The 13434-nt window shown below is 44.4% G+C and overlaps 1 protein-coding gene across 1 annotated transcript in view; it reads right to left on the bottom strand.

Moving 5' to 3' along the window:
• ANKRD50 (ankyrin repeat domain 50) overlaps positions 1-13434 on the bottom strand; it is a 146980-nt gene that overhangs the window by 30313 nt on the left and 103233 nt on the right. The window contains exon 4 of the mRNA XM_086962186.1: positions 8726-12281. Coding sequence (XP_086818312.1) covers positions 8728-12281 — 3554 coding nt within the window. The 3' untranslated portion in view covers positions 8726-8727. The remainder of the gene's footprint in view (positions 1-8725; positions 12282-13434) is intronic.

Genomic DNA, 13434 nt, shown 5'->3' with positions numbered 1-13434 from the left:
ACATTAGAAGCTGACAGATACGCTTGAAAAGGTGGAAAAGGGTTTGTCATTGTTGGAAAACAGTGGTTACATGTGTTTTGGTTGTGGATCACCACATGTATGTTCATTTGGAACTTGCTGTATTATACTTCTTTAAAAAATACAAATTTCTAAAATTCAAGCAATCTTTGAAGATAACTCTTCTAGCAGGCTTTTGCACTGCACACCTGAAGACCATTATCAAACCTTTTGTTGTATTGCAAACCTCTTTTTTGTTTGTTATCTTAGTGGCTTGTTATAATCATCTTTCTCGGACGAGCTCTGATGCACTCAGTAAATTTCACTAGTGCGGAATAAAACAAAAAAAAGAATCTGACGTAACGAAATTGTAAGCCTAACTCATCTCAGATGGCATCCTCCTGTGCAAAATAATGTTTAATACATTTTATACACAAATCTGCAATTATAAATTAAACACAGAGACCAGTACCAAAAGCTTGCATCGTTCTCATGAGTCAAATGTCCTAGTCATGAATCCTGGAAATGTAGAATGGGGCCTAGAACCTGCAGTACCGAAGCAGGTACCATGGTCCTCATCTGCTATTTCAGGTGTCAGGAATTCACAAGCCAGGAATCGGACTCTCAAATCCCATTTTAATTTTTTTTGCAGTCAACTTAGGGTATCTCTTTGATGGGCCCCACTGTGGCCTTCTTGGGAGTAAAGCTGTGCGTATTCTGCCTCCTGTAGGACATTTTTTCTAACACTGCAGAGCACAATCAATATCTTGCAATAAAAACAAGACCTTGTAAGTATTGCATTTTGAATGTGAGTTATGGTTTGCATCTATTGCACACATTTTGGATTATGTTCCTAACCATAACTTTGAATTTCAGTTGATATTAAGTTTTACATCCAACCATAAACTGCACTTTAAACTATGTTTCAGGTGAGTTCCTTTGTTTTTGTCTTATACCTACACTGAGGTGATTGTTATACCACTGTGAACCATAAATTCGCTGTTAACAAAGGCCAAAGTCAGGGGATTTTCTAACCAGTATGTAGTCATATGTTTGAACACTTCCCTTGGTGCCTCCAAGTACCCTGCTGAGGCCGATCAACACACACCGCCTGAATGTTCACCAAGTACTGGTGTGTTGCTGCAGAGTAAAACAAGCATTTGCAATGCAATAGGTCTCACATTAATTAAGTTTGAGCTATTGGCATTGCTAAATATTGCAACACCAATTGCAACAAAAGGTCTATAAATTGTAGGCCTAAAAAATGTACATTTATTTTTGTAGCAATGGTGACATGCTGTGCTTTAGATGAATATGTTTAAAAGTAAAGTGCGCCATACTGCGATTGCTACAATAGTTAATTGTGAATGCGTTAACAATTGATGTGTGCACTGATGGCTGGTGGTGTGTGTGCCTGTCGAAATTGTGCCCCGATTACTGGTGAATTTGTGTGCCTGGTGGAAGTGTGCACTGCCGGATGGTGTTGTGTGTGTGCCTGGTGGAGGCCTGCACTATGGCTGGTGGTGTGTGCCTGGCGAAAGCATGCACTGACGGCTGGTGGTGTGTGTGTGCCTGGTGAACGCGTGCACTGATGGCTGGTGGTGTGTGAGTGTGTGTGTGTATGCCTGGTGAAAGAGTGTACTGACTTCTGGTGGTGTGTGCCTGGTGGAAGCGAGAACTGATAGCTGGTGGTGTTGGTGCCTGGTGAAAGCATGCACTGAGGACAGACCCGACGCCAAATGTGATTAATACTGCTATCAAGTGTTTATTATTGCAATAAAAAGAACCCCCAAAAATAAAAAGTCCTGAAACCAATCTTTAAGAATGCCATGACAACTTTTAAGAGAAACAGACCGACAAACGTTTGATGCAACCCATCAGCAGTAGCAATATTCACGTCCATATAGTGAAAATATTACAGCGCTACGGCGGTGGTAACAGCAAGAAACCTTATCGTCTGGGCAGCAGTCTCCAACCAAAGGAATAAGGATAAAGCCTCAGTTTTGGCAGCATTTCTCTTGTGGCTGACCCACCTGAGCATGTTTTTTAAAGTGGAGAGTAAGGAGGCAGCTACATCTTGTGCCTAAATGGGCTAAATGTGTCGAGGTGAAAGGCACGCACATGAAGGTGCACAATCACTGTAAATACAAAGACAGAACAAGGACAGTGAGGCGTATGTGAAATGCCCGAAACAAGAAGCACACAGAAACAAGTTATTAAGAGAGTAATGTGTTGTGTCCATTAGATGCGCATGTTTATATGTGTATGTGAATATGTCGAGATTAGAAGGGGGACTTCCATGTTTTCTTGTTTACATTGATTGATTGATTGATTGCATGACTTGATTACATTTCTGACTCCAACTCCAAGAAGAATTAGTTCACGAAGGAAATTCATACGTTGACAGCGGGGGTTTGCTTTTATCTGCTGGTTTTCAGTTTTTTTGTGTGTGATCTAAGAACCAAGTCCAATACTAATTTTGAAATAAACCCAGCCCCAATCGACAACAACGCCCTTACTGTTTTCAGGGACAGTTAAATGAAATCCAATTGGCTATTTCATAAAAAGAACACTGAGCTTTGATGTTCGTTACAGAGATGTTTTCGAATTTCTGAAAACTGGTTGAATACGTGTTACAAAAAGTGCATTTGATGCGAATTTCTTAGTTCATTGCCAATTAACTGCGTGGCTATAACACGAACGTGCCAGCTGGATGTGCACTCACCATCAAGAGGTGAGGATAAAAGACGCATGTCCCAGCTCACCCTTTGAAGGGCTCAGATAACCTCCCTTGGAACGTTTCACTAAGACTGATCCCCCACGTATGAAGTGATGAGCGTGTGCTGCGTTGCACGCCTTCCAGATAGCAACACAGCCAAGGATAAGCTGCAATCACACATGGCATGGACTGCTCTTCTCTCCCGCCTGTGTCCGCTGGCCAAGTCCCCCTGCAGTCCTTCGAATGGCAGTAGCAGGGGTGCTGAATGATCATTTTAGAGCGCATCTTGGTTGCAAAGTCTCTGTCTGTGTATGTTTACAGGCTACAGCATGGCCGGCCAGTATGGGGTAGTATCAGAGGCGCAACTAGAGCCAAATTTCGGGGGGGGGGGGGGGCTGAACCTTAATCAGTAGGCAGAGTGGAGCTGCAGGGGCTCTTAGAAGGGGTGAAACAACTGCAAGGCCTAATTAACATTTGAATGGTCTTTTAAAGACCTGTAAAACGTTCGGGTGCGGCTCTGTGTGTGCCCCGGATCGGTCTCATCACGGGCTACCACACACGACAGGGGGGGGGGGGGGGCGCTGAAGCCCGGTGAGTACAATGGGTGTTGCGCGCCTGGGTAGTATACTTTACTGCGAGTGGTAGGGGGGGGGGGACGGGGGGGGGGGCTGAACCTTGATCCGTAGGCAGAGTGGAGCTGCAGGGGCTCTTAGAAGGGGTGAAACAACTGCAAGGCCTAATTAACATTTGAATGGTCTTTTAAAGACCTGTAAAACGTTCGGGTGTGGCTCTGTGTGTGCCCGGGATCGGTCTCATCACGGGCTACCACACACGACAGGGGGGGGGGGGGGGGGGGGGTTTGCTGAAGCCCGGTGAGTACAATGGGTGTTGCGCGCCTGGGTAGTATACTTTACTGCGAGTGGTTTTGTTTGAGTATCTGGTCATGTTCATCAGAGGAAAAATTATCATGCAAGATTGAAATGCATAGATTTGCACCTGAAATTAGTCAGTAAAAAAGTCTGGCAGTGTTTTGGGAGCCCGAGCATGGTGGTATTGGGGCTTTGCCACGTAGATGGCAGCTACCTTGAAATAACCATCAACGCTACTCAGTCTTTTTTTTCCTCGAGAAAACCAGCGTCTCTTGAGCACGTCTAGTCAGTGCTACAATCGCAGTTTTGATGCTTATTAGATCGGTGCGTGTCGCCCTTGACTGGCTAACGTATAACTGAGAACGTGGATCACGATCAAAAACAAAATGTGTTCTAAAGATTTAATTATGGCTCTGGTCTATTTCTATTTTGATGCAGTTCTCTATCCTACAGAAAAGGTGGGGTGGTGGTGTAAATATGAATTTGTCGAATAAAAGTGCTTTGTGTGGAAAAGATTCCGATGCCACTTTTTCGCTGAGATTATTTAGAGAGCAAAAAACAGCAGAGAAATCTTCGCTATTGTTCGTAGTTTTACGTCACCAGTGGCGGAACTCTCAGCCGCTACCATTTCCTCTGGCTGTTGTGAGAAGCTGTCCTCCTTCTTAATTGATCAGATTAAAAAAATCCAGGCAAGCCTTAAGCTACCTGCCCTAGTTCAACCTCCACCCACTCAGGTGTCACAGAGCAGTAACGAGCTGGCCCAGCTCTTTACATGCTTTGAACGAGTAGAGGTGAAGGACGTGACTGCCATCCTGAAATCACTAAAGTCAGGGTCACCAGCGGACCCCTGTCCTGCGAGGGTCTTAACTCCATGGCTGCTAAGGCAATTTCCCTCCTGTGCTGGGAATTGCTGTTTTCCTTATTTTATGACGAGCTGGGCTCGTCATCAGTGTACGAGGAGGCTACACCATGACGAGCTCAGCTCGTCATGAGTGTGGAAGGGGTTAAGCGGGTTGGCGGACATAATTGCTCTTATAGTAGGGACCCTGGTCAACGAATCTCTTCAGTCAGGTGTGATGCCCCCCCAATGGAAACACGCAAAACTCCATCCCCTGATCAAGAAACCTACGACTGACCCACTACTTCCATCTAACTACCGTCCCATCTCCCTTCTCCCAGCCCTTGCCAAGGTGTGTATAAAGGTGGCCTTTAGACAGCTTGAAAAATGTGTGGAATCCTCGGGTGCCTTGCATCTCGCACAATCTGGCTTCAGAACATCATTCAGCACCGAGACGGCACTTGTTGCGGTCACCAAAGCCATCAGAGAGTGTCTAGATGGGGGCAGCAGGGCGGCACTGATCCTATTGGACCGCTCTGCCGCGTTTGACACGGTACCCTATCTACAGCTCCTCTCTAGGTTGTCGGACATCGGCATCACGGCACTGCCCTAGGCTGGGTCAAATCATTTCTCAAAGATCGCTTCCAACAAGTGTGGATGCCCCCCTTCCACTCATCTGACAACAAAGTGGAAATTGGGGTCCCGCAGGGGTCTACGTTGAGCCCCTTGCTTTTAAATGTTTATTTGACCCCCCTCATCTACCTGACGGAAAGGTGGGGTCCCAAAATTATGGCCTACGCCGATGACACCCAACTCCTCGTCACCTGGAAAGGTGATGATCTGCAGACTGATGAAGCCCAGCAATGTTTGCCCTCAGTATTTGCCTGGCTGGCTCAGGCCAGCCTGAAATGTAACGAGGACAAATCAGAAATTCTCTTATACGGACAATTCTCTGTGGCCTTCAAAGAATCTCTATGGCCCAAAGGGTCACCATGTCCTAAAGGCAATTGCAGGGTAGCTAAGAACTTCGGGGCTGACCTGTGCGTTCGCGAACAGATCGCGAGACTGTCAGGAGCATGCTTCGGCACTCTAAAAACCCGAAGGAAGTTCTTCCCCCTCCTTCCCCGAGCAGCCAAGGAGGCAGTAGCCAGGGCACTTATAATTTCATGCCTGAACTACGCCAATGCCCTTTACATCAGCTCTCCTGGCTTTCTCTTGGGCAAACTTCAAGTAGTACAAAACGCAGCTGTTAGGCTCCTCTTTGACATCCCTAGGAGACTACGTGTCCGCAAACAGCTATGCGACCTTCATTGGCTCCCGGTGGCTCAAAGAGTGTGCTTCAAAGCCTTGGTCCTGACTCACAAAGCCTTACATGGTCCTTGCCCATCTTACTTGAGTGCCAGATTTTCGTTCTACCAGCCGACACGCCACCTACGCTCGGCTGCTCATAGACGACTGGTTATCCCTAGGTTCGGAAAAACACGCCTGGGTGGTCAGTCCCTGGCGGTAAGAGCTGCCAATATGTGGAATGCCTTGCCAGACCCTCTGAGGCATACGACTGACCGGACCACTTTCAAAAAACTCCTGAAAACACATCTGTTTCAACAAGTGGTCTAGACCCCCTGCTTAATCTGTCATTGTTCTCTCCACGCGCCAGGACACTCTTGAGTAACAGTGCGCGATACAAATCCATTTATAACATAACATATAACATAACTTATACCTACCTGCCTAAACCTTTTAATTGCATGGTTATGGCGAAAACAACAATAAACTGTTCTCTACACTACTCCTGCAAAAAGCACAGTATCTTTCGGCTTGATTATTTAATGACTTTGAAATAACAGTCTAGTGTATCGGAGAATGCTTAGCTGTTATTGGAGAATGCTTAGCTGTATGTTGTGTTAATGGGGATTTCATTTTTTAAGGTACACATTCCCGCTATATATTTGGTAGTCTGGGTGAGAGTTTTAACTCAGTGTGAAAGTTGCGCATTAAAACGCGATGTCCAAATAAACGTTTCCGTGAAAGAGGACACAGCCACACTGCCATGAGACACGCTCTGTGGTGGGAAGGGGGAGGGGCAGTTGTGAGAGGGCCACGACGAAAGGCAGGACAAAGCAAAGCAGATAAACGCGCGTGCACGCGCACTCCAGCTTGTAGCCCCATGTTTGAGCTAGCAATTCCGATGAAGGGGTGATAGTAAATTGATTGTCGGTGGAAATCTGGTCACCCTACCATCTTATCGACTTCAGCAGCATGAAATAAAAAAATTAAAAAAGGGGCACTAACCTGCACGTGTTCTCTTAATTCAACTTAACCCTTTGGCTGCTGGGGTAACTTTCCTGCTGTGCTGGGGGGCGCACAGCGCCCCGGTGCTCTTGACGAGCTCCGTTCGTCATGAGCTACAGTGCTACTGTGCTCATGATGAGCGGAGCTCGTCACGGCCACACCCGTTTCCTTAGAACGTTCAGCACTGCAGGGAAATTATCCCAGAGTGCGAGCATTATAATGGCCATGACGAGCTCTGCTCGTCATCAGCACACGAGCACCGTGGCGGAGGACGAGCTGAGCTCGTCATCAGCATGGGATGGGTTAATTAAAAAACTTCATTTGAAAACACCATTTCAGTCACTTGTTCGGTGCATATTTATTTGGAAAGTTTCATGGATTTACACTGGATGTCCCACGTTATTGTGGTGTCTGCAAACGCGTATTAATGGGCAGTAGCCAGAAAAGCAAATATCGCTAGAAGTGATATTGCCGGAGGAGTGGGAAAACAAACCATCCTCGCAATAAAAGGGGGCCTGCACAGCAAGACTCAAGAAAAATTTGAAAATGCTAGCGATGGGACTGCGTAAAGTGAGTGTCTGCTCTGTCTGAAAGAACTAATGTCTACAGCATAGCATCAAAAGGGCTGGGTGAGAAGGGAGGGGGGATTGCGAGGAGCCAAGGAACCAGAAGGGGGAGGAGGGAAATAAAAACAGACTTCAAAGGGATGGCTAAAAGGGAGAGGGAATGCAAGGAGCACAGGAGCTTTAATGAGCATGCGGAATGCCATATGCCACCTCTGCTCAAGCGCGCGCCCAAGCACATGCACTATAAGCTGTAGCCAGCACCATTTCCAGCAGCATTTTTTTGGGTTGCATTTTCTGAAGTCCTTCTTACATAAGGTCTAGCACAGACCATCGCAAGCAATGTGTCAGGCTCGACCTAAAAATCTCTCTTGTCTAGGAGACCTGAAAACATATACACTACACGCTGCACCAGATCTCTAAAAGGGCAGGTGTGGGTCAAGATTTAGCCTCTTTAAATGGGCCATAAAAGGAAGAGAAACACAATATTTCTCTTTAACCAGTCTTAGGTTGGTAACAATCACCACTAAGAGGCATTCTCGGGGGTACAATCTTTTGAAGATGCTGCTTAGTTTTTGAGACCTATTGTGACATCATTCACAGAATGGCCTCTTTGTGGTGCCATTTCTCTTACATCACTGGTTAAGTGAGCTTCTGCATGGTGAATCAGTGGTGATCACATGGGTGAAACACACCACATTAAATGCCTTAGCTGTACTCGCATTTGATAAATTAATTTCTGTGAAAGCGTTATGCTGCATGTGTTATTGTCGTTACTCATGAGATATCACTTGCGAATTACAAATAAGATGGCGTAGGTCAAGGTGCGGGAGCGTAATCGATAGAAGGGATTTAGTTCAACTTCTCCATCACAACCCAATTAGAATACGCAGTCAGCTGTAGGCAAGTTTGAACACCTCCGTTTTCAATAGTAAATGAACAGAACATGTCCAACAAATGTAAAGCATATAAATTGTAATACTTTCAATATAATGCAAGTGCCTTATTGTACGAGTATGCACGTTTTGCATTGCTCATTCGTTTATTTCTCTGGGGTGTCCTACAATTTGGTAGATAGATCTTAATCATCACTCTAAATGTATGACTTTGGGAGGCATGCAAATAAAGGTTAGGTGAGTGCTATGGAATTTCAAACACTTCATGGAAGTGTTAAAAATTGTGTGGATTGGCAAGTCACGATCACAAGCTTGTTCTGAAATTGAGAAAATAATATAAATGCTATGTAACCGTAGATATTAAATATTTGAAGACATATTTATCCAGCAATATAGTTTAGCAAGTATTGAAAATAATAAACTGTATATACTGAATGAAAACTTACTTTTTGAATGGCAAGTTGGTAACAAATTTAGTGTTTGAAATGCATTGCTCATCAACCTACCAATGTTACAATAAAACGATTTACTGTTTAGAGCCATGTGATTACCTTCATAGTGGCGTTTCCTTTTTGTAGTTGAAACTTGGGTCCGTCCCATCAATCTGAAGTTTCAGAGTTTGCTTAAGGCTTAGTTCTGTATCAGCTGAAGGGTAGCCTTCCAAAACCTCATGGTGTCCTTTATCCTGCAATCCTCGAGCGACTGAAACTTTTCCAAAGAAAACCTGATTTCCCTGAAGATGAAAATTCGGGTTGGTCATAATTCCATTCCTCTTCTTTTGCTCAGCACTTTGTTGCTGAATTAAGAATTGCTGCTGTGATCGTCCCACTTCTTGTGGGGCGGGTGGACCTAAAATATTACACTGTTGCTCTACAGGCATTGTCTTCAGTGACATATTTATATTTGACCCGGATATTGAAATCGGACCCCGTTTGTCAAATTGTGTCATTTCATACTCCAGGACTTTTGGATGGGAAGTGCTGTTCTGTTTTGTTTTCTTGCCCACTGAGCCTGACTTGACAGAGTTTTCAGCTTTACCTCCCTTATTTGATTTAGTAGATTTTAAGCTGGGCTTTACTTGGCTCCATTCAAACTCACTTACCGGGGAGGCCGGGGTCTTGCCTGTGGAGTGAATTGTTGAGGAGGGCGAGACAATAGACTGTCTACTCCGACTACGTGGTAGTGAGTGTTGCTGTATTTGCTCGGTAAAGGACAGGTTATGGAAACTATCAATAGGTACAGTTTGAGCAGTCGCTGTAGATGAGGTGGTGCGAAGAGATGAGTTTTTGGAGCTTTTTAATGAATTGTTTGAGAGTGAATCCTTCTGACGATCAACTGTAGAATCTGGTGACTCTGAAGGAGAGCTAAAGGCATGAACGGGTCCATTAGATAAGCCATGCAAATTATGTTGGACATCACCACCCCCAGTGCTTGACGAGCTGTTAGATTTCATAGTTAAGGACTGCATCTTCGTGGAGGTCTGTTGTAAGGCTTTTTGATCCATTGTATGCACTGGAGAAGGAGTGCAGCCATTTACAGTTGATGCACCATATTTCTCTAATAGTTTAATAATTTGGGAATGCCCATTTTTTGCTGCAACCCGCATAGCAGTGCGCCCAAATTGATCAGCATGGTTTGGCTCCCCACCGTTCTCTAGTAACAGCTGGACAACCTCAATGTGCCCTTCCTGAGCAGCTATACAGAGTGCAGTAGCGCCCTGATTACATGTGTGATCAACAACAGCCCCCTGATCTATCAAGTACTGAACCACCTTTACATGACCCTGCCAAGCAGAAGACTGTAATGCTGAGCGTTTTTCATTGTCCGATGCGTTGATGTCAGCATGGTATGTTACAAGAAGCTGCACCATTTCTAAATGCCCCTGCCAGCAGGAAACATGTAATGCCGTTCTTCCTTCAGCATCGCTCACTTCCACATCTGCACCATTTTCTAAAAAAAACTCTGCCATGGGGAGTTGGTTTTCTAGTGCCAAAATGTACAGCGTAGGTCGGCCATCAGCATCCTTGTAGTTGACATCTGCACCATGGCTCAAAAGCAATTCAACAATATCTCTATGACCTTCTAAGGCCGCAACACGAAGCGCATTTCGTCCATCATAACCTTTTTGATCAACATCAGATTTATTTTCCAACAAAATCTGTACGCAATCATAGTGACCTTCTTGTGCAGCTAATATTAATGGTATGCGTCCATCATTATCGATTTCATTTGTTCTAGCACCCTGCTCAATAAGTGCATCACAGATCAACCTGTGGCCTTCGAAGGTTGCCATATGCAAAGGAGTCCATCCTGCATCATCTCTGTGATTTTCATCCAAACCTCGATCGAGCAGAGTTCGCACCACTTCAACATTACCCTGAGCAGAAGCTATACTAAGAACAGTTCTACCTTCACTGTCAATGCTATCAACAGCTGCACCCCAAAATAAAAGTGTGTTTACAACGGAGGCATGCCCCATAGAGGCCGCTGCTAAGAGGGGAGTACGTCCATTATGGTCTGTGTGGTCCACATCAGCGCCTCCTTCAAGAAGCAAATCAACAACATCTACGTGTCCTTCATAGGCAGCAACAAGGAGAGGAGTCATCCCATCCTTGTCACAATGGTCCACTTCAGCACCACGGTCTATTAAAAGGCTAACCACAGAAGCATGCCCTTTACTAGCAGGTACACAAAGAGCTGCGACAGACAGAGCAGTCCTTCCGTCCACATCCTCATGGTTAACCTCTGCACCGTGATCCAACAAATGTTCAACAATTTCTCTATGACCCATGTATGCAGCAGCAATCAGCGCCGTTCTACCTTCATTATCCGCTTTGTTGACTTCAGCACCATGCTGAAGTAAATTTAATACAATATCTTCATGCCCTCCCCAAGCTGCTGCCCTCAAGGCTGTCCTGCTATCAGCATCGGCACAATCCACTTTTGCTCCAGCATAGAGCAGTGCAGAAACCACCTCTGTGTGACCACCCCAAGCTGCTGATCGCAATGTCGTCCATCCATCATGATCAGTATGGTTTATGTTGGCTCCAAACCCAATCAAACAGTTAACCACTTTTATGTGCCCTTGACGAGATGCTAGAGTTAATGCAGTTTGCCCATGCTTATCTTCAATCTCTAAATCACATTTTCTAGAAATAAGCAACGTGACAACGTCAAGATTCCCACTATATGCTGCATTAGCCAGTAACGTTCTTCCGTTTGAGTCACACTGGTTTACAGAAGCACCATTATCTAATAGAGTACGAATGGAGTCCTCCCTTTCCAAGGCTTGACGCACAATGCAAGATGTACGGTCATCTTCACTGTTCACATGGGCACCAGCTTTTACTAGCAACTGCAGTACTTCCTGCTCCTTTGGGATTAATGTCGCCAAAGAGTCTTTCACGCATGCGCCATTCCATATCATCCACAATGCTAAGTCTGAGGTATCCAATTGCAAATTTGAATGGATGAGGTGAAAACCAAACTCTTGAACTTCCAACGCCGTCAGTTCTTTTGCTCGACATGTCAAGCTCATTGCTAGCATTCGGTGGCCTTCTGCTGCATTGCATAAATACTTCTGTGTACAATGCTTCACATCGAGCAACCATTCTGCAAAACTGTAATGAAACAAGATTTTTGTTTTTCCTAAGCCATCTACAAGAAGCTTGGATAGTACATCTAGCTTTCGTTGAAAGTCCTCCATTGTTAATGTCATGTTTCTGGTCCATACTGCATGATATAACTCCATTGTTGTCAAAGGCCTGCAGGCTGCCAGAATTACATTCAAAATAGGTTGTACCTTTGCAAATTGCTTTCTCACAAAAAGTCTTTGGCACAGCCATAGGTATAACCCATTCAAGGTGCCAGGAATATCCCGGATTTCTCGTAGCATGATAAAGTTTTCCACAACTCCATCCAGAACACGTTCCAGGTAGAGGAAACAGCCGCTGCTTTTGATGTGGAGTTGGTTCAGCATTTCTGCAGTTTCTTTTGTGAGGTGCTGTCTCAGGGCTTCTTCTTTGTCTAAGCGATGTAGGATGTACTGCTGGACATCTTTAACAATGTAGGCCTTGCGGAGGTCATCAAGACTTATTTTCCGGAAACCTGTTTTTAAAGAAAACAAAATAAACAAAAAAATACACTGTAAATGTTTGCATAATATCATAAAGTACAAGATAAATTTAACAGATCTTTCATTCATCTTAGATCTAAAACAAACATTCCAGTACACTGAATTTAGTTTTAAGTAATTATAAATGCACCACCACCTGCATATCCGGATGCTTGTTTTCCAATGCAAAACCGCAAAAACACGCAGACAAATTTCACTGCAATTTACTTTAATGTTTTTAAAGGCTATGTTACATTTACCGATCCTTGTTATTTCTAAGTGTTGTCTTTCACTCATAGTTCTAATTCTTTAGGAATGTTGAAGTAGAATGTCAAGCTGCATCTTGGGCATTTATACTAGAAACCTTGTAGTAGCTCAGTGCATGTTGCTGTGCTGCATACATTCATTAAAATGTTAATATAAATTATATGAAGTTGGAGTTCTTTTAGACTATTAATCGGAGGCTCGGGGGAAAAGGACGTTTGGCACCAACATTTTATTCATTACACTTAAACTTACAACTCACTGACTGTTCCTTGTTAAAGCTTCAATCAGAAAATAATAATTGCATAGTTGAATTATATAACTCGCTACAAGGACATTGTTAAGGTCACCCTGACAAATCAGTTTTCACACACATCGAGATTAATTGCAGACTCTGACACTGATAGGTTCATGCATTCACACTCCAAGATACACAAATTAATAAATGCGAAAAAAAGGTTTGCCTCGATTTTTAGCGGTTGATTTTTAACCCACTCTCAGTAGTCATTTGTTTTCATATTATTTAATCCATGCACTTCCTTAGATTTGGTGGCGACTGTGCCATTTGTGTTGCCTCTGCTGTTATTCCATGTTTCAAGCGGTCCTGTGTGTGCTAGGATGGTTATTTTCGTCACTGGTGTCTGTTTACTGTTGCTACTGCTTAACTAAATTTCAATACTGCTATGCTCGCCCGTGGCTGTGTCTCGGTTAGGTTTTTCACGTTTGTGTTGGTTGTTTACCGCTATCTGGATGAAAGTCCCCGTCCGCCACAGCAGACGGCTTTGTATTGAGTGAATTGGAGAGGCTGTCAATCTCCATTTCGCCCTCCCTCTGCGCTGATCCTCTGCATCTCTGAATCAGCACAGCTGGAGTTTACAGCAA

This window comes from Lissotriton vulgaris, chromosome 3_1 (assembly GCF_964263255.1).
Source record: "Lissotriton vulgaris chromosome 3_1, aLisVul1.2, whole genome shotgun sequence".
Taxonomy (NCBI): Eukaryota; Metazoa; Chordata; class Amphibia; order Caudata; family Salamandridae; genus Lissotriton; species Lissotriton vulgaris.
This window is presented reverse-complemented; position numbering and strand designations above follow the sequence as displayed.